Here is a 24,939-nt window from a genome sequence, read left to right on the forward strand (position 1 = left end):
CTCTACGTCCCCGCCCCCCGCAATTCTGGTTCTGGTTCAAGAGTCAGATGCCTTTATAGGAGAGCTGCTTGTGGGGTGGGGGTGAGGCAGAGGAGGTGCTTTTTCCTCATTGGTCAGGAGCTTCCGAAAGGGAGCGAACCGAACACGTCGTTGTGTCCCTTTTGGCAGAGGCAAGTCAGTCCCCGGGGAAGTGGCCTTCTGCCCGACCTCTAGCACGGGGGCGCTTGGGGCTTCGGCATCCGTAGGGCACTAGGACCCGGCAGGGCTGAGGGGCAGCCCGTGAGCCGTGTTCGCTCCCTCCCACCCTCCTGCTCCAGCTCTAGCTCCCGCTCCATTGTCTGGGAACTGCAGCCGCGGGGCGGGCGGGCCCGCGGATTGGCGGGCGGCGGGGACCCAGCCGGCCGGGTCGGGCCGGGAGATGCCGGGAGGACCGCGGCCACCTGAACTGCCCGCCTAGTCCCGGCCTTGAGTGGGAAGGATGAACGTCTGGATGGCGGGGAGCGTGGCAGCGGCTCCCCGGGGGCCCTGCGGCTCCTGGCTCTGCTTGCTGGTGGCCCTCGTCCTGGACGTCGTGAGAGGTCAGCGGGAGGGGAGGGGCGGGGCGGGGCGAGGGGCAGCCGGGCCCGAGCAGAGGCCGAGCGCGAGGGATGCTCGGGAGCCGGGAACCCGCGAGTTCTGGGACTAAACCCCGAGCCGGGTCGCCCCGCAGCGTGCCCTGAGGGTTGGAGAGGTCTTATCCCTGGGATCCGGCCCCCAGCCTCGCGCCTCTGGCTTTCCTCACTTGCATAACCTGGCAACTTCTTCCTGACCCAAGGCCAGCGGGGTCCCCGGGCTCTCACCGTCTTCCCCGCATCCTCGCCGTGTCACCGCACCTTCCACTAGTTTCCCCTCCAGTCGCGACGTCTAACCTGGCTGCCCCCTGTCCCGCACACACCAGCTCCCTAATCTGCGGTACAGAGAGCTGTAGCCCCGTGGCTCCTGGCCTCCTCCCCGCAACCATCAACCCAGCCCCCACGGAACGGGAAGCAGCCCCTTTGCCCAGGACCTGCGAGATCCGCAGCCGCCTTCCCCCTGCCCCAAGGAGCTCTTTGACCTTGGAATTACTTCATCGGTGCCTTCCTGAGTATGGAGATCACTGGAGGAAGGGGCAGCGCCTCCCCTGTGCCCCTGCGTGGGGGGCCGACTGCCCTTGTCGTGGGCTGAGGCTGCTAGGTGGAGGAGGATGCCACGGAGAGCGAGGCATTCTCTGCCCCCTCCCCCCACCAGAGAGCTGAGCTCTGAGTGATGCGAGTCCGTGGGAGTCAGGCCACAGAGCATCTTGTAATTATCCAGGCAGTGGAGTATGGAGTAGGAGAAGAACCAGAAGCCAGGGTCTGCCCCCAGGGAGCCATAGTCACTCACCTGTTACACTTGGGGGTGGGGGTCGCGGGGAGTGGAGCTTCTCAGCCACATGCTCCTTGCTGGGGAGGGCCCAGAAGGAGGTTGAAACCGTCAAGTCCCCCAGCCCAGCAGTGGGGCTGAGAGCGAACTGGCTCTAGGGCTGCTTTCAGCCACCTGCTCCCCTCCCCAGGGGACCCAGCAGGAGCCCTAATAACCCCTCACACAGAGAGAAGAGGAAAGCCTTGTCACATCTATTATGCAGCAGCAATAATCCCTCCTCCACACAGCGCACCGCGGTTTACAAAGCCCTCCCCTGTCCACCGTGTCACTAAATGCTCGCTCGCTCTACAGGTGAGGAAACTGAGGCTCCAGGATGTTAAATGGCTGACCCAAGGCTAATCGAGGAAGAGTTAGGACGTAAACACAGGTCTCCAGACTCCCAGAACATCCTCTCCAGGGATGGGGGATGCTGGGATGAGTAAGACAAGGCCCCCAGCCGACAGACAGGAAGATAACTAATTCAGGGGCGCAGAAGACTGAGGGGACTGGTGGGAGGGCACGCAATCAAGGGGGGCTTCCTTAAGAAGGTGACAGTGACTCTTGACCCTGGAGGGAGGCGCTGCCCAGCAGAGGAGGAGAGACCCACACTCTAGGGAATGAAGCCCACAGGGTGCACGGTGGAAAGCAGCCCAGGGTGGAGAGGTGGAGGGTGGAGAGGCAGGGTGTGTAATGGTTGGTGCCTGGGCTCTGACTCCCAGCTCCATCACGTTCCTGCTGTGGGACCCCAGGCAAGTCCCTGAACCTCTCAGCTTCATCTTCTACAACCATAAAATGGGATTAATACTACTAGAACCTAGTTCTCAGAGCTATTACAAAACCCGAAAGAGTTAATACATGTAAAGTATTTAAAATAGTAGCCGACATATAGCTTTCTGTCAAAAAATGTTAACTATTATTTTTAGGGCTAACTAATAGTCAGTTGATACAAACCTAATATGGTCTTAGGGGTCCTTTGCCCTTCTGACTGTTGGTTGAATACTTTGACTCTCTCCCCAAGCTTATGGTTCCCGCCCCCCTCCCCCATTCTAGACTTGCACTCCAATACCCAGTTGGGATGGGGTAGAAGGCAGCAAGTTCGGGGAACCAGTGCAAGGTTGCCATGGTGATGATGCAGAGGGAGGCGGGGGTGGGGGTGGGGATGCCCAGCCGAGTCTGGCCAAGGACCCAGGGGCTGAGAAACGGTCTCTACTTCTACGAAGCTCACCTCAACACCATCTTTTACTACATAGACCCTGTCTGGGGAGGTCTGTACCCCACAAATGCCTTGGTGTCAGAGGCAGGTAGGTAGGGGGCAGGAATGGGGGAGGAGGAGACATTGGGAAGGTTCTACTGGCGTGAGGAAGGCCTGGGTCTGTGGAAGGCAGAAGAAGGAATGACTCGGAAGCTGGCAGTCGGTCCTGGATGTAGATTCAAATCCTGGTCCCAGTTACCTCATCTGTGAAATGGGGAGACTCCCCCCGACACCCTGGGAGGATGGGACAGTTACAACCCTTTTCTTCGTCCATCGCTCATCACTGCTGTGCCCCGGGACGAAGCTGAGTTCAGCCCCTGCCTGCCTTAAAGCTGTCACCATCCCTCCCCCTTCTCCCTCTTCAGTGGACTGTGACCAGGACCCCCTGGACCCAGTCTACCTGCCGGCGGCCCTGGAGCTCCTGGATGCCCCCGAGCACTTCCGTGTGCAGCAGGTGGGCCACTATCCACCTGCCAACTCCTCTCTGGGCTCCCGATCTGAGACCTTTCTGCTCCTGCAGCCCTGGCCCAGGGCCCAGCCACTTCTCCGGGCCTCCTACCCACCCTTCGCCACTCAGCAGGTAAGGAGGGGCCACCAGAGTCTCCTGGGCTAACCGGACTCAGAGCCAAGGTCTGCTGTGTGTCGCTCAGCCCTAGCTGAGCTCCCCATTTTCCAGAGGGGGGAAATGGAGGCCCGTAAAGGCTGTCTCCTGCCAGCCTGAGTTTTTGCTTCTCCCCACCCCTTGCTTTGTTGAGCACCCCCGTTTTCCCTCCAGGTGGTCCCCCCTCGGGTCACTGAGCCACACCAACGGCCAGTCCCGTGGGACGTGCGGGCCGTGTCAGTGGAAGCGGCTGTGACTCCAGCGGAGCCCCACGCCCGCGTCCTCTTCCACCTCAAAGGGCAGGATTGGCCCCCGGGGCCTGGCAGCCTGCCTTGTGCCCGGCTCCACGCCACACACCCTGCAGGCACTGCTCACCAAGCCTGCCGCTTCCAGGTGAGTGTGAGGGCCCCACCTGGGCTGGCCCTGCTGCTGTGTCCACCAGAGGGTGGTCCCGGAGTAGGGAAGAGAGGGCTCACCACTCCCGGGAGGTTTGGAGGTCATGGACCACCTGACTCCATTCCTGCTCTGCTGGCTTTCGCGGGTCCCTCTTATTTAGGCCCCCTTAAGGAGTTCAGTCCATTGTACGTGACTTTGGGCAAGTAACGTAACCTCTCTGAGGCTCAGTTTCCTCATCAGTAAAATGGGATAATAACAATTTTTACCTCATATTGAGTTGGAATGGAGAATAAATGAGACGGGTGCAAGAATAGCTTTTGGCCCAATGCCTGGCACAAGAGCAATCCCTCAGCGAGTGTTGTATTATTCGCATTCCTTTTATTATTGGACTTTCTGCTCTTCCGCAGTCTAGCACAGGGCTCCGCTGGAGAGAGGTGTCCTGTGGGCTGTGGGATTCTGAGAAGCCTGAGGATTCTGAGTGGTCGTCAGGGCCATCCTGGGGCGTGCTTAGGGGCAGGCGTTGGGGTTGATTCCCCGTGGAATGAAACCGCTCCCAAAGGTGGAAGAACGGCCAGTGGACGCGTTCTGAGACCTAGCCTCAGTCGCGTTGCCAGTTGGCTGTGTCACGTGGCATGCGCCTGTGGCCCGCGCTGGCCCTGCTCTCAGGGACCCCTGCAGCTCTGGCTTTCCCGCCCTGGGTGCTGGGACTCCCCTCCCCCACCACGCTGACCATGGCCGTTGTGTCTTTGCAGCCATCCCTGGGCGCCTGTGTAGTGGAGCTGGAGTTCCCCTCCCACTGGTTCTCCCAGGGTTCGGCCACACGGGCCGAGCTGTCCTACACACTGGAGCCGGCAGCCGAGGGCCCTGGGGGCTGCGGCCCCGGCAGGGAGGAGGACCCTGGAGAGCAGGCCCTCCCAGTGGGCGACGTGGAGCTGCGCCCCGCGGACCCCCCACAGTACCAAGAGGTGCCCCTGGATGAGGCAGTGACTCTGCGGGTGCCTGACATGCCCGTGCGGCCCGGCCAGCTCTTCAGTGCCACCCTCCTGCTTCAACACAATTTCACAGCCAGCGTCCTGACCCTGCGGTGAGCACCGGGCCCCTGGGGGCGGGTCAGAGGCCGGAACCTCTGCAGGAAGACTGCGCAGGTACCTCTTCCTCTTGGGGTCTTCAGTGGAATCCTTGACCTCTGCAGAACATGGGTCCGCCATACCCACTCCAGGCCAAGCACTGTGGTTGCCCTGGCAGCAGGCAGGACCCGGCGACTGGGCACGGCCCTGAACTTGGAATCAGAAGGAGGAAGCTGCCCTCCCCTGGCGCTTCCCTGAGACTCCTTTGTCCGGTGGGCTAACGTTACCCACAGGGCAGTTGCGGCTCCAGGGAGGGGAAACGGGAGAGGGCTTAAAAACTGGAAAGTGCAGTGCCTGGGAGTGGTTAATGCTCAGATGCCCGGCAGAGGTATTTGCCCTAGTCCCATTCATCTGCATCTTTTCCCTCTTACCACCCTCACCATGGGTCCTTAGCCTTTGGACAGAGCTGGCTCCTCCCCATAGGAAGGCCCTCCTTTTGTGTCCGTTTCTTCAGGAAGTGCCCCACCCCCAGCCATCCCCCACCCCAATTTTTTTTTAAATTTATTTAATTAATTAATTTATTTTTGGCTGCGTTGGGTCTGCGTTGCTGCGCGCGAGCTTTCTCTAGTTGTGGCGAGCGGGGGCTACTCTTCGTTGCGGTGCGCGGGCTTCTCATTGCGGTGGCTTCTCTTGTTGAGGAGCACAGATTCTAGGTGCGCAGGCTTCAGTAGTTGTGGTGCGCAGGCTCAGTAGTTGTGGCTCATGGGGCTCTAGAATGCAGGCTCAGTAGTTGTGACACACGGGCTTAGTTGCTCCGTGGCATGCGGGATCTTCCCAGACCAGGGCTCGAACCTGTGTCCCTGCATTGGCAGGCAGATTCTTAACCACTGCGCCACCAGGGAAGTCCCCCCCACCCCAATCTTACTACTGCCAAGGATTTGCAGGGCGTGACTTGCCTACCCCATAATGGGGTTTGTGTGTGTCCCATCCCTGTGTCTCACAGGTGCCCATCGCATCTCCCTGTCTCTCACACCCTCCTCTCTCACTCGTATCATCGTTAGATCTCCCTAGACACTTAAAATATGCCAAGCCCTGTGTCTCCACCCTGGACCTTCAGAAAAGAGCAAGGCCCCATCCCCCTCTGGCACTAAGGGACCCCTAGTGGTAGGGAAGGGCACTGGATGGGCACGGACTGGATTATATGCTCTGATGAAGGTACAAAGTGCTGCAGGGGCTGGGGTTAGGGGGATGGAGGCAGGGGAAATTCATCCTGCCACAGGGAGAGCTTTCTAAAGGAAATGGGATCTGTGTTGCTGGAGACTTGAAGAATGAGCAGGTGAAGAAAGGAAGGGCAGACCAGGCTGAAGGTACAGCCTGAGCAAAGGCTGAGAGGCATGAAGGGCGTCGTGCTCGTGTACTTTGGGCGCGGCTAAAGCTAAGAGTGCGTGGAGAGATGTCACAGCCAAAGAAGAAACTGGACCGGACCCTGGAGGGCCTCGGATGCCAGGCTAAGACTTGACCTTGTGGGCAGTGGGGAGTCATAAGTGGTCTTTGAATGGGGGGAGAGCTGTGTGGCAGGACCTGCAATGAGGTGAGGTCCTTCTGGGTCAGAGGATGGCGAGGGGGAAATTCACACTGGAGTCCCTTATCTTCCCGCTCTGATCCAGTCCACGCTTCAGCACCCCCCTGACAAACTGGACCTGTGTCCCCTTCCCCAGGATCAAGGTAAAGAAGGGGCTGTATGTGACAGCTGCCCGCCCAGCCCAGCCAGCCCTTTGGACCGCCAAGCTGGACCGCTTCAAGGGCTCCAAGCACCATACCACGCTCATCACCTGCCATCAGGACAGGCCCGCGGGGCCAGACTCCAGGTGGGTGCTTCCCTCCCACGAGGGGTAGAGCGGGGAGGGGTGGTACTGGAGTGCTAGTGGGCAGATCTAGGGGGCCCGAGGGGCGGGGGCTGCCGGCCCCCATATTCCCATGTAGGCAGGCCCAAGAGCAGACTCCTTCGAGGAAGCAGCACAACGCAGATATATCTTTTGTTCATTCAGCTACTATTTATCCATCCCCAGGTACGTGCCAGGTACAGTGAGTGTCTGTCTTAATCGAGGTGATGACAATCTATCCTGGCCGCCCAGTCACAACCCTCACTGCCGCTACCCTGCCTCCCACTACCAGCAAATGGGTCCCTTTTTTCCCGGCCATTAATATTCCCCCCAAAGCCCAGTTGCAGTTCTTAACATTGATGAACTCTTCTTATTCATGCCCTGAGTCTGGGTCAAGGCCATGTGCTTTGTAGCCCCTGTTTGAATCCTAGTTCTGACACTTTTTGGATAGATAACTTGGGCAAGCCAGTTCAGCACGCCCCCGCCCTACCCCACCAGAGCCTCTGTTTCCTCACTTGTGAAATGGGAATAATGATGCATCCCTTAGGGTTTGTGAAAATAAGGTACCACCCAGCAAGCATCTAGGCTGGTTCCGTGAGGTAATTTATTATTCAGGGTGTCAAGTGGCAGTTCTGGGACCGGGAAGTGAATCTTCCTACTTGGTAGAAATTGACATTGACATTCATGCCACCCCAACGGCTGTGGAAGACAGAGGCCTGAGTGCAGGGGGCCCAGGAAGGCAGGAGAGCCAGGAAGCGTTCTAGGGGTTGGTAAAGTGGCTTCACGGATCTTGAGTGGATAAGAACTTGGGCTCTGGAGCCAGGATGCTTGGGTTTAATCCCAGCCCTACCACTTTTTGCTGTGTGACCTTGGGCGAGTTACATAACCTCCAGACCTCAGTTTCCTCATCTGTAAAATGGGGATAATCGTAGGACCTACCTCATGAATACAGGAAGTGCTCACAACAGTGCCTGGCCGCTCTCAAGCACTCAGATTCTCTCTCTTCTGGCCAGCAGCCCCCTTGAACTGTCCGAGTTCCTGTGGGTGGACTTTTTGGTGGAGAATGGCACTAGTGGGGGCGTGGCAGTCACTCGCCCTGTCACATGGCAGCTGGAGTACCCAGGCCAGGCCCCCGAAGCGGAGAAGGACAAAATGGTGTGGGAGATCCTGGTGTCGGAGCGGGACATAAGAGCCCTCGTCCCACTGGCCAAGGTAAGGGGTCCCCAGCTCTCCCCAGCCAGGCTGGGGGCCAAGTGAGGTGAAGAGCTTGGGGCTGAGCTCCTCCTGCACCCCCAGGCTGAGGAGCTGGTGAACACGGCGCCGTTGACTGGAGTGCCGCGGCACGTCCCTGTGCGCCTTGTCACTGTGGACAGTGGCGGAGCTCTGGTGGAGGTGACAGAGCACATCGGCTGCGAGTCAGCCAACACACAGGTCCTGCAGGTGAGTGGCACGTATGCGTCTGTGTACACATGGCGCACACAGCGTTCCTTCTTCCCCACGCAGGTCCCCAAGAGAACAGCTTTTTCTTGACACCAGTAACCTCATGAGGGGGACCACAGCTTTGGTCCCACCAACTCTCTCCAGAGTCAAGTGGGAGCTGTGCAACCCCCAGACCCCCAACTTAGGCACTTTCACGTTCTTACTGCACTGGCAAATGAACTGACGTGGGAGAGTTAAGAGCGTGTACTTTATGGTGGGAAAGTTTTCATTTGAAACCCATCTTTGTTTATCAGCTAGCTGTGTGATTGTGGACAAGTCTCAACCTCTCTGAGCCTCCGTTTCCTAAGCTTTAAAATGGGAATCTATTTTAGGGATGTTGTAAGAATTAAAAGCACTCTAAGACAGTATCCAGCGGAGAGCAGGGGCTGCTGTCGTAATCATAATACAATAGAATCATTATCGAATGGTAAAAGTAAAGACAACTATTACTATTGGAGCCTCATAATGACCCATGAGGTTAAAAAAAAGGCAGGGCAACATTCCCCATTTTGAATTCCCCTCAGAGGGGCAGCCCAGGGCCTGCATTTCCTAAATTCTGGCCGCCTGAGTGGAGGTGTCTTTGGCTACCTGTGCCAGCACTTTGCCTCTGTGTAAGTGGTTCCTACCTGAGGGTTCACGGACGGATAGGTCTGCCTTGCCCTGAGCCTCTGCCTACCCACTCGTACCTGGTGGCCCCGGCACCCAAGCCAGGGGCCAGCACTAATGAGGAGCCAGAGTTGTGGATTCAAACCCTCCTCTGCCAGGAGAAGGATTTTGTCCTGTGCAGATAGCCAGTTCCCCCAGCTGAGCCCCAGGTGAGCTCAGGGAAGGGCCGTTCCTGCCAGGGGAATGGATCTCGGCCGCGTGGGGAAATCTTAATCTGAGGACACGCGTTACAGAAAAATACAGAATGAATTTCAACCGTACCCCTTTCTTATGGTATGGGGGTCAAGAGATGCCCCCCGGTCCATACCTGTCCCGGGTGGCTGCGCCCACCCCCTGTCTTCTGCCCTCCCACAGGTGTCCGAGGCCTGTGACACTGTGTTTGTGGCTGGCAAGGAGAGCCGGGGTGCTCGGGGGGTGCGGGTGGACTTCTGGTGGCGCCGGCTGCGGGCCTCGCTGCGGCTGACCGTGTGGGCCCCGCTGCTGCCCCTGCACATCGAACTCACCGACACCACCCTCGAGCAGGTCCGAGGCTGGAGGGTACCTGGCCCAGCGGAAGGGTAGGTGGAGCCCTGGGGAAGCTGGCAGGCCTTGGTGAAGTCGCTCTGGGACTGAGGGTGCAGGGGACACAGCCATAAGCCCGAGCTGGGGTCTGAAAAACTGCCCCATTGCCTGCGGTTGCTTCTCCCCCTGCCCGCCCATCATCACCCAGCTTCCGACCGCTGTTTGTGATTGCCGACCTCCACTCCTCTCCTCCTTCCCTGTCTTACTTCTCTATAGTACGTATCACTTTCTAACATACCACGTGATCTGATTAATCTTGTTTGTAGTCTGACTACCCTCCACACTCCTCCCCTAGCATGTAAGCCCTTGAAGGAGGGGATTTTGTCTATTTTGTCGCCTGCTGTGTCCTCAGAGCCTAAGATGGCACTTAGTAAATATTGAGGGGATCCCACCAGAGCGCAAGGACGAGGTGGCCTCAGGCCTCTGGAATCTGAGCTCCCAGGCCCTCCAGAGAGCGAGCACCGTGGGTCTCCCCCTTAAGAGAGGGTCTCGTCACGCATAACCAGAGTTCCAATTAGGAGTAAGAGGAGGGCGAGACCGGCTCGATGCATAGGCAAAGGCACCAGTCAGGAATGGGACTGGGGCGCGGCGCCTGCGGGTGGAAGGACCTGGCCACGAAGGTGCAGCTGCGAGCGGGGCTTGGGGAACGTGCGCCCACTAGGAGCCGGGGGCCTCCCTTGGGCGGGGCCCTCGGCCGGCTAGGGGCGGGGCCCGCGCTGACGCCCCGCCCCCGGGCCGCCGCTCCCCGCAGGGTGCTGGAGCCCGAGGCGGCAGGGGCGGAGGAGGCCGAGCGGCGCGTCCGCGGCTGCCGCCTGCAGTACCAGCGCGCCGGCGTGCGCTTCCTCGTCCCTTTCGCGGCCCACCCGCTGGACGGCGGCCGCCGCCTCACCCACCTGCTCGGCCCGGACTGGCTGCTGGACGTCTCCCACCTCGTGGCGCCGCACGCCCGCGTGCAGGACCCGAGTGTCGCCTCGCTGGAGGGAGGCCGCGTCCTGGTGGGCCGGGAGCCCGGCGTCACCTCCATCGAGGTGAGCAGACGGCCTGAAAAGGGTGTAGGTGACTCCCATAATGTTAATGGTCAGGTGTGAAGAGTGTCGGAAGGCCCAGGGTGTACCTGGGGAGGTATGAACCCAGGGGGGTTGGGGATTGGGTCAGAATAGGGCGGCCCGTGTAACGGAGGAAGTCCTCAAAGTATGAAGGGCTGGGGTTGGGTATGTGGGAGCCAGGTCTTGAGGTGCTACGGGTGGGAAAGCAGCCTGTGCAGATGCTGGGAGCACAAACCAGATCCCTTTGTAAGGGTGCTGGGTTCTCAGAGGGCAGAGGCTGTCTGTGTACGAGGGCCCCCCCCCACACTTCCAACTCCCTCTCACCCTCAGGTGCGCTCCCCGCTGTCTGACTCCATCCTGGGGGAGCAGGTGCTGGCCGTGACGGATGACAAGGTCTCGGTGCTGGAGCTGCGGGTGCAGCCAGTGATGGGCATCTCACTTGCCCTAAGCCGGGGCACTGCCCACCCCGGGGAGGTCACAGCCACGTGCTGGGCACAGTCAGCCCTTCCTGCCCCAAAGCAGGTGACAGCTGGGGGGTCAGGGGGATGAGGTCAACATCTCCAGCTGGGGGTTGATAACAGGGGGATGGGAGGTACCTCCACCCTTCACCTTAGGGTTTTCGGGATAAGCACTACCCTGTAAGGTAGTGAGCTCTCTGCGGCTGGAGGTGATCAAGCAGTGACTGGCTGGAGTGTGGCAGTGGGAGGTTATTAGATGGCTCTAACTGAGGACCCTCCCGATGACTCAGACCCCAGGGCTGAGTGGAAGACAGGTGATTGACGCATGTCCCCTCTCTCCCTGTGTTTTGTCCCTCTGCCTGTGTCTGTTTTCTCTCTGGTCTCTTCTCCTCCGTGTGGCCTGTCTCTGTGGGAGTGGTCTCTGTGTGCATGCGTGCGTGCCCTGGCGTGTCTCTGCCTGTGTCTGTGTGCCCGACAGGAGGTGGCCCTCTCCCTATGGCTGTCCTTCTCTGACCACACCCTGGCCCCCGCTGAGCTCTACAACCACCGTGACCTGGGACTGTCCGTGTCGGCCGAGGAGCCCGGCGCTCTGCTGCCAGCCTATGAGCGGGGTGCCCAACTCGGGGTGGTGGTGAGTGGGGCGCGCGTCAAGGGGCTGCCCCTGCATGTGGCTCTGCACCCGCCTGAGCCCTGCCGCCGGGGCCGCCACCGTGTGCCCCTGGCCTCTGGCACCGCCTGGCTAGGGCTGTCCCCCGCTCCCACCCCAGCCCCTGCCCTCCCATCCAGCCCCGCTCAGAGCTCAGCTGCCCCAGAGGCCAGCGTGGGTGGAGAACGGCGGGCGGCAGGCAGTGTGGGGGGCGGCGGGGATGTGAGGCGCAAGTTTGAGCAGGCAGCAGAGGAGGCCGGGAAGGAGAAGGCAGAAGCTAGGGAGGAGGCGGAAGAAGACGAGGAGATGGTCCCCGCCCCGCAGCGGGTCACCGAACTAGAGCTGGGCATGTACGCCCTGCTGGGCATCTTCTGTCTGGCCATCCTCATCTTCCTGGTCAACGGTGTGGTCTTCATGCTGCGCTACCAGCGCAAGGAGCCCCCCGACAGTGCTGCCGCCCCTGCCGCCCCCCAGCCCCACAACTGGGTCTGGCTGGGCACTGACCAGGAGGACCTGAGCCGCCAGCTGGATCGGCAGTCCCCTGGCCTGCCCAAGGGGGAGGGGGGCTGCCCCTGCGAGAGTGGGGGAGGAGGGGAGGCCCTGACCCTGGCCCAGGCCTCTGCCGGGGGCACCCCCAGCTCCTCGAGCACCCTGGCCAGGAAGGAAGCGGGGGGGCGGCGGAAGCGAGTAGAGTTTGTGACGTTTGCGCCAGCACCCCCAGCCCAGCTGCCCGAGGAGCCCGGGGGGGCCCCTGCCGTGCAGTCCATCCTGGTGGCAGGCGAGGAGGACATCCGTTGGGTGTGTGAGGACATGGGGCTGAAGGACCCCGAGGAGCTGCGCAGCTACATGGAGCGGATCCGGGGCAGCTCCTGACCCTCCCCGGCCTGCCTGGCCCGGCGCCGTGGGCCTCTCGCCTGGGCAGCCTCCTGTTCATCCTCTGGTGCTTGTTGATGCGAGTCCCCTGCCTGGCCCCTCGCAAGGACTCCCACCCAGGCCCCCTCTGCCCTGCCCCTTGTCATGGACCATGGTCGTGAGGAAGGGCTCATGGCCCATATTTATGAGAACCATTTCATCCTAATGTTGGGTACAGAATAAACTGAGAAGGAAACCCCAGCTGGGCCTGCGGCTGTCTGTTGGGGGAGAGAGGCAAGCGGGGAGTGGGGGCCGTGTTCAGCCACTGTCCCTCCTGGGACAGCTTTGGGAGGCTGGGCCCTGGGCCACCCTCTCATAGCGACCAGCGATCCCGATATACAGCAAGGCTGTGGCAGCCTGAATGCCGGCCAGCAGGAAGAAATAGAGGTCCATCCGGCATTTGTTGATGTTCCCTGGGGAAAGGAGGGGTTGGCATTCGGGTCAGGGCAGGGCTCCCCCAGCGCTGGCAGCTGAAGCCAAAGTGGGCAGCGGGTGGGGTCTGAAAACACAGGGCAGATAGCCCACTAGCATCGGGCTGCCCTGGGTGTCTCCTGTGGTGTCTACAATACCCTGGTAGCTTGCTGTTCTTTCAGGGGCTTAAAACATAAGTACCACAGAGAGAGGTGACCCTTAGCCAGAATGGCAGAGTTCCGGAAGCAGGAAGGTGCCTTGGAGGTCTGCTGAGTTCACTGATTCCTTTTGGACGGTTAGGGTACCTGAGGCTCAGGACAGGACCATGCTGTGGGCGCTGGGCCAGGTTTGGGCGAGTGCCCCGTACTGAGTCTAGCGTGCCATTTCCATCTGCCTGGGGTCAAAGCACTTGGCAGTTGGCATCACGTTTCCAAGTCGCCCTCCACCCATGTCCCATTCCTGGGGAGGCCCCCCACACTCACCAGAATCCTCCGGGCAGTGCAGCCAGCCCCCCGGCAGTGACAGTAGTGCCACCAGGCTGGAGCCTAACAGCGAGCCCACCCCAGACAGGCAGAAGAAGATGCCCATCATGGCGCCCTGCATGGAACGTGGGGCCTCTGAGTACGCAAACTCCAGGCCTGCAGAGAGGGAGGAAGGACGACCCAAGGGGCTGGTGGAGGAGCAGAGCCTGCTGGGCCACAGCCCTCCCCTCCCCCAGCCAAGCCTCCCTCCTGGCTTCCCCTGGGTGACCCCTTGCCTCTGCCCTGCTCATCCCCCCTGAACACCTCCACCTGGATGCTCCCACACTGCCCTGTCACCCCTCTTCCCCTTCCTCCTGGGTCTCCCATTTCAGTGACAGAAGCCCCGTCCTCATCCTCTCTCTTGCCCACCCTCTCTGCCCACCTTCAGCATCATCATCAAATCATTTTTTTTTTTTTTTTTTTTTGGCGGTACGCGGGCCTCTCACTGTCGTGGCCTCTCCCGTTGTGGAGCACCGGCTCCAGACGCGCAGGCTCAGCGGCCATGGCTCACGGGCCCAGCCGCTCCGCGGCATGTGGGATCTTCCCGGACTGGGGCACGAACCCGTGTCCCCTGCATCGGCAGGCGGACTCTCAACCACTGCGCCACCAGGGAAGCCCCATCATCAAATCATTTTGATTCAACCTCAGAAATCTCCCAGTGTCTCCCCCGCCCCATTCCCTCTGCCCCGGGCCACATGGACAAAGGGAAGACAGAGAGGACCCCCTTTGCTCAGAGGCCTTGGAGAGGGCCTCATGGAGGAGAGGGCAGTTAGACTGGGAATTCAAGGGGAAATGGGAGTTCACTTCCAATCTGGGAAATGGGAAGGCAGAGGGAACAGCAACCGCAAAGTCACAGAGGGTGGGGAACATGGCACCAGGGCGACTGTGGGGACAGGTGGTGTGGGGAATGTCTTATTCACCTCTAATCCCCACTGCCTGTCGCAGTGCCTGGCACAAACCAGTGCTGATAAGTCCCCACGGGGTGACTGCAGCCCCGCTCAGAAAACCCTGCCTTCCTCCGTGCAGACAAGCTGCAGAGGCTGTGCCCGTGAGACCTCTGACTTCGAGGCACCACCAGGCAGAGCCCATCACCCATGCGAGAGCAGGGGAGGGGTCCAGGATACCTGGGATGCTGGCAAAAATCTCACTGATCCCGATGAGCAGGTACTGAGGGGTCTGCCACCAGATGGACAGTGGTGCTGCATAATATGTGTTCTGCCCAATCTGCTGGGACACCGTCTGGTTGTGACTGATGTACTCTAAACGCTCCATCTCCAGGACTCCTGGTGGTGGGGAGAGGGGCTACAGTCAGGCCCACTGTAGGCAGCTTAGCCCATGACAGAGCTTGGCATGTAGTGGGTATTCACTAAGTAGCCAGTCATTGACTAGGCAGCATGTAAGGAAAAGAACACTGGCCCTCCATCTCTTCCCTTTTTGCCTTGGCTGCTAGGAAGCTCAGAACTAGGTTTTGCACTCAATAACCATAACAGCTCTCGTTAACTGAGAGCCTGTTATAGGCGAGGCATTTAATATGCATTCTTATAAGTAAGAAAGAGAAATTTAGGTTAAACAATCAGCCCTGAGTCACACAGCTGATAAGTAACTGGGGCTGTATTTGCGCCCCAGCGTGTCTAGTTTCAAAGCCAGCCCCATTCCCATGATATCATATGACTCCTCTACTGCAGCGTCAAGTATTACAATAGCGTTTCTAACCTGGCTTTCAAGTTTAGTTTATCTCCTCCCCCTTCATTGCTTAGAAGACAGCTGTGCTCTAGTGGAATGAACGCCAGATATGGAATTAGGTGACTTGGGTTCCAATCCTGGTCCTGCCACTGGCTAGCTGTGTGATCTTGGGCCGATCACTTAACCTCTCTGAGACCCAGTTCCCTTATGCAAGAAGTAGGAATCAAAATCCCAGGATTATTGTGAGGATGAAATAGGACAAAATGCACTAAAGCATGTAGCTGAAAAAGAATCTAGTTTGGTTTTCATCCTTGGCAACACAATACTGCTTACTGAGTTTTAATTCCTCTGGCTCCTACTCGTGTTCCAGGCATGGTGCTGGGTGCTTTACTGACTTCCTCTTGTTTAATCCTCACAACACTCCTGCTAGACCACATTCCATGAGGGTGGAGCCTGGCCTCTGCACAGGGTCTGAATGAATTACTCTCCCCATTTGAAAGATGAAGCTCAAAGACACTAAGTAACTTCAGGATTATTAAGTCGCAACGTGAAAAGGGCTGAGGTCTGTGCAGTAGCATGCAAGCCTTCTTTACCAGAGCTTCTTTCCTATGAGAGCCTTCAAATCCTTTTGAAATGGAAGAGGGAAGAGAATAAATAATAGATACGTTTTGAAAAATGTCCGCCAACTGCTAAACGGCTGTGTCTTTGGGAAATGCATTCAACACATTTTTTGAGCACCCATGTGCATTATTCATAGCAGGGAATAAAAAAGAAAAAAATCCCCTGCCTTCAGAAAGCGTACATCCCACTGGGGAAAATCTTTTTTTCCTCTCTTGGCCTGAGTCCCCTCATCTGTCAAAACGAGGGGAGGCTGGACTCAAGGAGGAGGGTCTCTTTCAGCTCACATCTTCCAGAAGCCAAGACTGGCACCCACGGGCGGAGGGTGTACTTGGCCCAGGCCCACAGCTTCAGCATCAGCCCCTGGTGGAGCCGGCCTCCCCCCAGCCCCAGACAAAGGCCAGCCCCCTCCCCAAGGCCCTCCACTCAGGCCGACATACCTGCTACAATGACCGAGGTGAAACCAAAGAACATGCCCAGCGCCATCTTCTGCAGAGCCGAGGGAAGCAGCTTGCAGCGCAGCAGTAAAGGATCGAGCAGGTGGTCCTTCACAGGCACCAGGATCAGCAACACCACGACGTTGGCCAGGAGGAGCCAGGCTTCTGGGATCTGGGAAAGAAGGAACCAAGAGAGGCAGGCTAGCAGAGCAGGAGGAGCTCTGGGCTGGAGTCCGGAGACCTGGACTCCATCCAGACTGTCCCTGGGCGACCCAGAGTCAGTCCTTTCCCCTCCCCTGATTACACGCTCCTCGGCTGTGTAATTAGGGGATGGATTAGATCAGGGATGGCAAATAGGTTCCTTCAACTTCTGTCAGTTGGTAGTGGCTGCCTGGAATGTTCATGGGCTCAGCATGAAAGAATGCCATGATAGATTAGTGATGTCTGCCATGGGCAAGGAAGGGAGGTCTAGTAGCAGGTATGTCATTTATCTACCAGCTCTGAAGGTCTTTGATTTTAAGAGTCTCTGAGATGCCAAGGAACTGGTTTGGTAAGTCCTGGAGAAAGGCAGAGATGTGAGCATCCAGGAGTCCCACAGAGGGAGGGAGCAGGGTAGAGCTGAGAGTGCCCCGAATGTGCCTGATCTGAGGGCCTGGTGCAAACTGGGCAGTGAGGCCCGCTTCAGAGCAGCAGTGGGTGGGAGTGAAGCTGACCTGAAGTCTTGTATGCACCTGAGCCTTTTGGCAGGATGTCTGGGCCTCCAGGTGCGTTTCCTGTATCCCGAGGATGCCGTGCCGCTGGGGGACGGGAGTGTGGCGGCAGCTTCATTTCCTCCTTTTCTTAGAGGAAGCCCCCGGCTCGGCCTGAAGTGGGGGCTGATCACATGTGTGTCTTTTACCTTGTAGCCACTGCCCTGGGCCCTCAGAGCCGCGGATCTGTTGGCAGGGTAGTCTGGGAAGATGTCCGGGATTTGGAGGTGAAGACCTTGCAGGACATAGGTGGACTGCATCTGCCGAGAGAGCTGGAGGTGAGGCTGGAACAGAGGTGGCCGCCTCACCTCCATCCCAGGATGCTCCCAGCTCCAAGGCAGGCATTCCTCCGCAGCAGCAAGCACAGGGCAGCCGGGCAGTTGTCCCCTCGTCCAGCTTCCCACCCTCCTCCCTCCCCGGGAGTTTCCTTTGCTCTGTTCCCAGGCCTGAGGGCTGTGCGTGCAGCTTTGCTCCAGAGCCCAGGCCCAGCTGGTCTGGCTCACATTCTTGTCTCCAGGGCCTGGCACGGAGTAAGTGTGGATAAATATTTGTTGACATGGGGAAGATAATGCATGGCTGTCCCCACAGGGAGCGCTCATCTGACACTGAGGCCAAGCTGAGCCCCACAGGTTGACACAACTGGGGACTGCGTAGGCACTGACCCGCCAGAATGGCCCTGGACAGCAGCAGGGGCAGGCTTCAGGGCTCCCCGCCATACCGGCCATTATCCCATTCGTTGCTGTATGAGGGAGGGGGCTCTGGGAGAATCCTGCAGGAGGGCCTGGGGCCAGAGGAGGGCACTTGGGGTGCTCAGGGCAGCAGCTGTTTGCTGACTGGTATGGAAGGATGTCAGTATTCTGACAACTGGTACGACTAGGGATCAACCATGGACACGCATGTCCCATCATAGACACCTTCTGCCTTTGTGCCACCCCCACGTAGCAGGCTGGCCCTGCATGACCCTCACCCTCTGCAGCTCGCAACAAGGTTCCTGCAGAGCGTGTGTGAGAGGCAGTGACCTTGTGGACTGGGGATTAGACGCTGGGGTTAGGCTGCTGCCCACCCTCCACACACCCGCACACACATTCACTGCAGTAACCTTCCCCTTGGGGAGTGGGCGGGAAGCAGCGGTTTTCAGACCTGGCTAAGCGTCAGCATCACCTGAGAAGTTTATTACACTGGAGACTCCTCCAGCAATTCTCTTTCAGTAGCCTGCGGTGGGACCTGGGAATCTGTATTTTTTTAAAGCTCTGCAGGGGATTCTGAGGCGCGGCCAGGGTGGGGAACCACTTGTTGCAAAGCACTCGGGGGACTAAGCTTGCCCCTAACTTGCTGTGGGGCCTCGGGCAACCAACACACCTTCTCTGGGCCTCCGTTGCCAAGTCGGAGAATCTGAATGCTGCAGAACTGTTCGAGCCTCTAGTCTAACAGGAAACTGAGGCCCGGAGAGATGGGGTGACTTATTCAGTCACTGGGCCTCAGACCTGTCTCCAGAGTTCCTTGTGCTCTACCACCCAGAGTGTAATTATTGGGACGGCTTAGCTCCAGGCGCCACCCCAGCTGCTACGTGGCAGCAGTTCACTTTGTGAGCCCCTCCCCCTTTCCACATACCCTGAGCATCTACCATGAGAGATGAGACCAGTGAGGGGCCTGGGGAGCGAGTCCCCACAGAGCGAAAGGGCGGGGGTGCTGACCTGGAAGTATACCATCCAGTAGGGCACCAAGGTCACCATGATGGGCAAGATCTTCACCAGCACCTGGAAGTTGGCGATGTCCTCCTGGGGGGAAGGGCCAGCCTGGGGAGACCTCTGATCAGGAAGCAGCTGGGTGCCTGGAGGGTCTCTGAGGGGCCATAGAGGCAGCAGATAAAATGGCTGCTACCGTCACCCGTCACCACCACCACGGCCGCCTTCCCACCTCCCCCATCATCCGCTATTTAATCCCACTCCCCTATCACAACCTATCACAGACATCATCTCAGAAATCCCACCCTCATGTCCTCCGCTCCACCATCGGCATCCCTTTTGCCGTCATCACCATCACCAAAGCCGTCCCCTCCGTGGAGTTCTCATTCTATCACTATTATTTTTCTGCCACTGTCAACACTATCACTGCCATCCGTGTGGCAGAGTTGGCGATCAAGACCCACTCCATCCTGGAGCTGTGGCCTCTCGGGTCCTGGGGGAAGTAAGACCAGAGGCTGTGGCGAGCAGAGTCTTGGGGGATTTTTTGGCTTGTAGTGTTGGTGTGCCATGGGAGCCAGGGAAGCCCCAGTCCGTGCCTGACTCAGAGAGAGAGGCTGTCACTCCAGTCCCCCCAGCGCACTCTCCAAGTCCATCCTCCTCAACAGGCAACATGGGAGCCCTCTCCCTACAGAACAAGGGATGGAGAGGTAGGGGTGGAGGGAACATTATCAGGAGACAGGAAAGATCAACCTTTACCCTTTACCCTTTGCCCTTTGTCCTGAGAGGCTTCTAATCCCTACTTGCCCAAGAGCCTTGCCTCATCCTTTGAGATTCCAAAAGGGACGATGCCGGTGTGGTGTGACAGCCACCATCAGCTTCTCCCCACCCAGTTTGTGACGTTGTTCTTCCACTAACAGGTGGATTTTAGCTGCCCTGCCCTTGAATCTGAGCTGGGCTGTGACTGCACTGACCAACAGAATGAGGAGGAAGTGATGCTTTGGGACTCCAAACCTCCAAAAGGCCTTTCAGGGACCGACAGCTTCCACTTCCTGCCCTCTGGAACATTCCCTCTTGGAATGCTCCCTCCTCTTGCAGCCCAGATACCTTGCCGGGAGAGGCTCCGGCCACCTGGGGGGCAAGGGCACACGAAGGGGAGCCGAGGTGTCCTCGTTGACAGACAACGTTGACTGCCAGCCGGGAATGTGGGCCGTCTTGGATGTTCTAGCCCTTTCAAGTCCTCAGTGACTGCAGCCCGCCGTGATACCATAAGAAGCAGAACTGTCCGGCTGAGCCCAGTTACCCACAAGGTTTTGAGGGGTAAAAAAAGGTGGTTGCTTAAGCCATTAAGTTCTGGGATAGTTAGTTAGGCAGCAATGGACCATTCAAACAAAACCTTACAGCAATGCACCAGGTTGGGGGAAAGCATGTTCTATACCTTTTCCATCTAGATCCCACTGACAGGAGCTGTAACTGGGTCCAAGGTCTGGAGACAGGTTTGCTTAGCATAAGTAGTCAATTAACTCAGGGAAGAGAGGGGCAAAAGGAAGCCATTGTGCACATGCAAGGCCATTCAGAACCTTCCTCCCTTGAATGCCAGCTAATGGGAAAGGGAGCCAGTTTGGCTGACATCTTAGCCTTTCTTATACTTAATACCCAGGTAGCGTAGACTGCTATCCCAACAACCTTCACTGGTAGATCATCTTCATAAGCACCACTCTACTGCCATGGTTATCACCATTGCCAGCATTTATCTTCATTGTCGCTAATAACACCACCATCCCTATCTTTATCACCACCATCACTGTCAAGACCACTAACATCCTCATACTTTCTACGGTTAGTCCACTGCCAATACCACCACCATCACCCTGACCTCCGCCAGCATTCTCAGTCATGGCGGGCAGCTCTAGCCCACTGGGGAGCTGGTCATCATAAAGGGCTACCCCTGGAGCTGATCCAGAATGTCTTTAAACTGGATCATGTGGCCTCTTCACCCAGAGCCCTCCCCTTACCTGGCAGAGTGTCGGCGCCACCGCCTGGGACAGCAGTTCTGGAGAGCAAGTCGGAGCATGGAGGACACCTGGCTGCCCGTGGGGGGCTTGGTAATGAAGCTGGGGGTGGCGAAGAGGAAGATGAAGAAGGCCAGGCCCACACAGCCCACGATGATGCTGTAGCCCAGCAGGAAGTTGATGTTCTGTTGGATAAAGGCCAGCACCAGCAACGACAGCACGGCACCCACATTAATGCTCCAATAAAACCAGTTGAAGAAGCGGCGGCTGGCGTGGCGGCCAAGGTCCATCACCTGCCGGGCAAGGGTGAGAGTGAGGCCCCAGGAGGTGCGAGGGCGCCCTGCCGCGCGCCTGCACCCCCTCTCCCACAGTGCCGGGCAAGGGTGAGAGTGAGGCCCCAGGAGGTGCGAGGGTGCCCTGCCGCGCGCCTGCACCCCCTCTCCCACAGAGACACTTCTTGGATCAGTGGGTGGGTGTTCTGGCACTTTCCTCATCCTGATCACTAAATAGATGCTCAATAATATTTGTTGAATGAATGAATAAACCCTTCTCTTGGGAGTCACCTGTTAATGATCAGGACATTTTGACACAGCTGTTTCTTCCTGCCCTTGACACACATTGCTTTTTTCTTTTTCTTTTTGTGGTACACGGGCCTCTCACTGTTGTGGCCTCTCCTGCTGCGGAGCACAGGCTCCAGACGCGCAGGCTCAGCGGCCATGGCTCACGGGCCTAGCCGCTCCGCGGCATGTGGGATCTTCCCGCACCGGGGCACGAACCTGCGTCCCCTGCATCGGCAGGCGGACTCTCAACCACTGCGCCACCAGGGAAGCCCACACATTGCTTTTTTATTGTCACTAACTAGTACACACAACAGATGTCTCTGGTGCCCCTTTGTTCATTTCTAGCTGATTTATCCCTTTGTCTTTGAGCAATCCATACTGGGCGTCACCTTCATAGTCAGAAAAAAGCCACTCAAGGTCTCAGGTCTGTTCCACATTATTAAATAGGATTTGTGCATATTACTGAAAGGACAGTTAAAGTCTAATTGAAAATTTCCTCTGCAGTTTGAAGATGCAAATGGAGTTTTCCATTGTGCTCCCACCGCAACTTGCCTCCCAGTCAGACAAAGTTGGCATAATCAGGGAAAGCAGAAGCGGTCCCAGACACGGCCCCAAGAGCGGGTTCTGGCCTGATGCAAAAAAAAAAATGTGGGCCCCCCAGCAAGGGCAGTAAAGCTGAAAATCTTTACCCAGGATTTGGATCAATCTGCGACAGCCAGGCCCCAGGCCCCCTTCCGGTCTGCTGGCTTGGATCAACTGCACTGGCTGCCCATACCTCTCCTAGACCCTGGTCCCAGATTCTGACTCAGCAGATCTGGGGCAGGGCCCGGGCATCTGTACGTTTTAAAAGCAGTGATGTCTGGAGGTCACCTCTCTAGATAAATGATTCTGTACCCCATCACCGTTTCAATAACTCCCCAAATCTCAGAATCCATTATTCTCCTTCCACCCAGAGATACATATATCCATTAGTTAAGATTTTATCAAGCTTTAATTTCTGTAGCTGCATGAGGAAAAAGGTAACTAGGTATTTTGTTCATTTTCCAAATGTAAACTTTTAGTCCACACAGGTGCGCTTGAAACTGCATCCCCTTGGAGATTCTGAGGGGTCCTCTTGGGGATGAGGAGGGAGGGGCCTGTCCACTCGCTGAGAATTCTCACTCACTGAAAATCCTTGCTGTAGACTTTCAAGCAGAAAATTGAATAAGTCCCACTAGGAGCAGGCACTCCGTTTATTAATTGGATATAAATGAATATGACAGTTGCAACTGTAAGGGGAGGACCAGGCAGCCCGTTCAGGATATAAATGAGCTCTCCCAAAACAAGCAGCCACTTTGTTGAGAATGATGGATGGCCCTTTCTGAAATCAGCAAGTGTGTTAAACACTCAGTTCCTGGGTATGGCTGTCTGTCAGATGGTGCCAGCCCCTCCCACCTGCACCCCCCATCTGACTGCCCCCCCCGAATTCTGCAGCAGCCCCCTCGCTGCTCTGGTGTGCCCACTCGTGTTACCCACATCCACTGCCTACCCTGTAACCAGAGCCATTTTAAAGAACTCAATCTAATCTAATGGGACTTCCCTGGTGGCTCAGTGGTTGAGAATCTGCCTGCTAATGCAGGGGACACGGGTTCGAGCCCTGGTCTGGGAGGATCCCACATGCCGCGGAGCAACTAGGCCTGTGAGCCACAACTACTGAGCCTGTGCGTCTGGAGCCTGTGCTCCGCAACAAGAGAGGCTGCGATAGTGAGAGGCCCGCGCACCGCGATGAAGAGTGGCCCCCGCTTGCCACAACTAGAGAAAGCCCTCGCACAGAAACGAAGACCCAACACAGCCAAAAAATAAAAATAAATAAACAAATGTGGGGTTTTAAAAAAAAAGAAAAGAATTTTAAAAAAATCTAATCTAATGATTCCATCCCTGTCTCAAATCATTTTAGTGTTTCTGAACTGTCCTAGGGATCAGGCCAGACCCCCAGGCAGCCTTCCAGCCTGGCCTGGCCCCACCCACAGTCCATGCTACCCAGTGGCCGAGCCTCTGAGAGACCAATTCTGCCACCAAGAGGAGGGACAGACAGGAGGCAGTAGGTGGCTGAGGCCCTCTGGAGGTCAATGAAGTCAAGGGCACCTGGGGGCGGAGTGGGATGTCAATGAAAGAGCAGAAGAATTAAGGGAAGCTGAGAGATTCCCACTGGCAGATGCTGGGGGTCTCCTGGTCTGCAGGAAGGTCAGTGGCGGCTGAGAAATGGATGGGGCTGTCCTGGGGGCACTGAATCCCCCAGCATCAAAGGAATCCGAACAGGCTGGATGAGTCACTCCTGGGTAAGGACTCCGGAGATTGTGTCGGATGCCGCATTGTGGTTGCCAGCCGGATGCAATATTCCTTCCAAAATGTCCCCTTTCTGAACACTTTAAAGCAATTAGGAAAAAAGTACAGCTAGTCCAGTGGCACCTGATCACACTACTGTCACAATTTTTTCCAGTTTCCCCCTTTTGTTGACACCTGCTCTTTTCACGCGGCTGTACTCATACTCTGTAGGCAATTTTGCGTCGCTTTTGCTCATTAACACTGTATGTGGTTTTGTTCAAGTCACGTTACATATTTTTAAAAATTACTGTCTAATAGCCCACTGAGTAGAGCTATCAAAATATAGCCATGTTATTACACAGTATTTACTCATTCATTTAACAAATATCTATCGAATTTCTCCTATGTGCCCTGTTCTGTCCAAAAGTGTACAGAAAAAGGCGCAGAAGTTAAGGTATTGGCCCAGGTGCCTCTGGCTGGTGAGTGGCAGAGCTGGGATCTGAACACGTGGGCCTGACTCAACCTCCGGCACAGCTGGCAAGAAGAGGCTCCCGCCTGCCTCTAGATCTCTACAACACACAAAGATGGGGCCCAAGGCGTGGGGCCTGAGGTGCAGCTACCCTAACCCGCTCTTCGACCTGCTCTCTACGAGACCTCAGCCAGGCCGATAAACATCCTGAAACTCCAGTGTCCTACTCCGCAAAATGGACATAAAAATACTACCTACCTTCTACGTAGTTAAGAGGACGAAATGAGTTAAAACACTGAAAGTGGCACATAGTCAAAGGCCAACTATGGTTATCACTATCGTGCCATCGTTTTGTTGTAGGGGTCCGCACCCCCAAACCCCCAACCCTACAGCTTCTTTCAAATAAAGAAACTGGGCCCGGAGAGGGGTCACGCTGGCTGGCAGCCAGGGCCTCTTGACTCCCGGGTCCATCGCTTTCCCTCCGCACGCCCCGGGCCTCCCGACGGGGCGGACCCTCTTGTCACTCACCTGGTCGGCACCGAAAGAGGTGAGGTTGCTCCTGACGGAGCTGGCGGCCAGGGCGAGCAGCAGCAACACCGCGTAGAGGGTGGGGGCGCAGTAGGGGGTGGGCGAGGTGTGCAGGCAGCCGTGCGAGGGGCAGGCGGGCCCCAGCGGCAGGGAGAGCATCTCGCCGCAGAAGGACCTGCGGCCGTCGGGGAAGGCGGTGGCGGCCAGCAGGCCGGAGGCGGCCAGGTAGAGCAGGAGGCTGAGCGCGATGGCGCGGTGGCGGCCCAGGTATACGTCGGCCAGCCAGCCGCCCACGGGCGCCAGCAGGTAGGAGGCGCCCAGGAAGACCAGCGCGGCGCGGGACGCCTGCTCGCCCGCCCAGTGGAAGTCGGCGCTGTTCAGGTAGAGCACCAGGTTGCCCGCGACGCCGAAGAAGGCGGCGCGCTCCAGCATCTCCACGAGCAGCACCGCGGCCGCCGCCGCCCGCCACCACCGTCGGGGCTCCCGCGGCCTGCGCTCCAGCAGCGGCCGGCGCTCCCCGGACTCTCGGGGCTCCACTGGGGTGCGCGGCCCGGGCATCCTGGGCCGCCGCTGCGCTTC

General features: G+C 57.8%; 2 protein-coding genes across 4 annotated transcripts; one reads left to right on the plus strand and one right to left on the minus strand.

The window, feature by feature from the left end:
- The first annotated feature begins 328 nt into the window (after positions 1–328).
- Positions 329–12,535, plus strand: TMEM132A (transmembrane protein 132A). 3 transcript variants are annotated; one of them, XM_060018980.1, is made up of 11 exons: positions 329–578; positions 3,037–3,251; positions 3,447–3,665; positions 4,421–4,752; positions 6,454–6,603; positions 7,632–7,830; positions 7,915–8,058; positions 9,118–9,320; positions 10,076–10,352; positions 10,701–10,892; positions 11,307–12,535. In XM_060018980.1, exons 1-11 carry the CDS (start codon positions 479–481, stop codon positions 12,345–12,347), a joined length of 3,072 nt encoding a protein of 1,023 aa, XP_059874963.1. In that variant the 5' UTR covers positions 329–478; the 3' UTR covers positions 12,348–12,535. The 3 variants fall into 3 exon arrangements, with proteins under 3 accessions (XP_059874963.1, XP_059874965.1, XP_059874962.1); XM_060018982.1 differs by having other exon boundaries at positions 7,635–7,830; XM_060018979.1 differs by lacking the exon at positions 329–578 and having other exon boundaries at positions 2,883–3,251.
- Positions 12,515–24,939, minus strand: SLC15A3 (solute carrier family 15 member 3). The gene is made up of 8 exons (XM_060018983.1): positions 24,361–24,939; positions 20,503–20,792; positions 18,500–18,647; positions 16,955–17,065; positions 16,060–16,228; positions 14,443–14,601; positions 13,280–13,435; positions 12,515–12,799 (listed from the first exon to the last, which is right to left on the minus strand). The coding sequence occupies exons 1-8, from the start codon at positions 24,916–24,918 to the stop codon at positions 12,645–12,647; spliced, it is 1,746 nt and encodes a 581-aa protein (XP_059874966.1). The 5' UTR covers positions 24,919–24,939; the 3' UTR covers positions 12,515–12,644.

Source organism: Delphinus delphis, chromosome 8 (genome assembly GCF_949987515.2).
Source record: "Delphinus delphis chromosome 8, mDelDel1.2, whole genome shotgun sequence".
Lineage (NCBI taxonomy): Eukaryota > Metazoa > Chordata > Mammalia > Artiodactyla > Delphinidae > Delphinus > Delphinus delphis.

Excerpts from the sequence above, each read along its gene's own strand:
- TMEM132A (XM_060018979.1), top strand. The coding sequence starts at position 2,883 with ATGGGGAGACTCCCCCCGACACCCTGGGAGGATGGGACAGTTACAACC. Across the intron at positions 6,604-7,631 it reads CCCGCGGGGCCAGACTCCAG|CAGCCCCCTTGAACTGTCCG; the intron begins GTGGGTGCTTCC and ends TCTTCTGGCCAG. Across the intron at positions 10,353-10,700 it reads CCGGCGTCACCTCCATCGAG|GTGCGCTCCCCGCTGTCTGA; the intron begins GTGAGCAGACGG and ends TCTCACCCTCAG.
- SLC15A3 (XM_060018983.1), bottom strand. The coding sequence starts at position 24,918 with ATGCCCGGGCCGCGCACCCCAGTGGAGCCCCGAGAGTCCGGGGAGCGC. Across the intron at positions 14,602-16,059 it reads CACCTCGGTCATTGTAGCAG|GAGTCCTGGAGATGGAGCGT; the intron begins GTATGTCGGCCT and ends CCCCACCACCAG. Across the intron at positions 13,436-14,442 it reads GATTTTTGCCAGCATCCCAG|GCCTGGAGTTTGCGTACTCA; the intron begins GTATCCTGGACC and ends CCCTCTCTGCAG.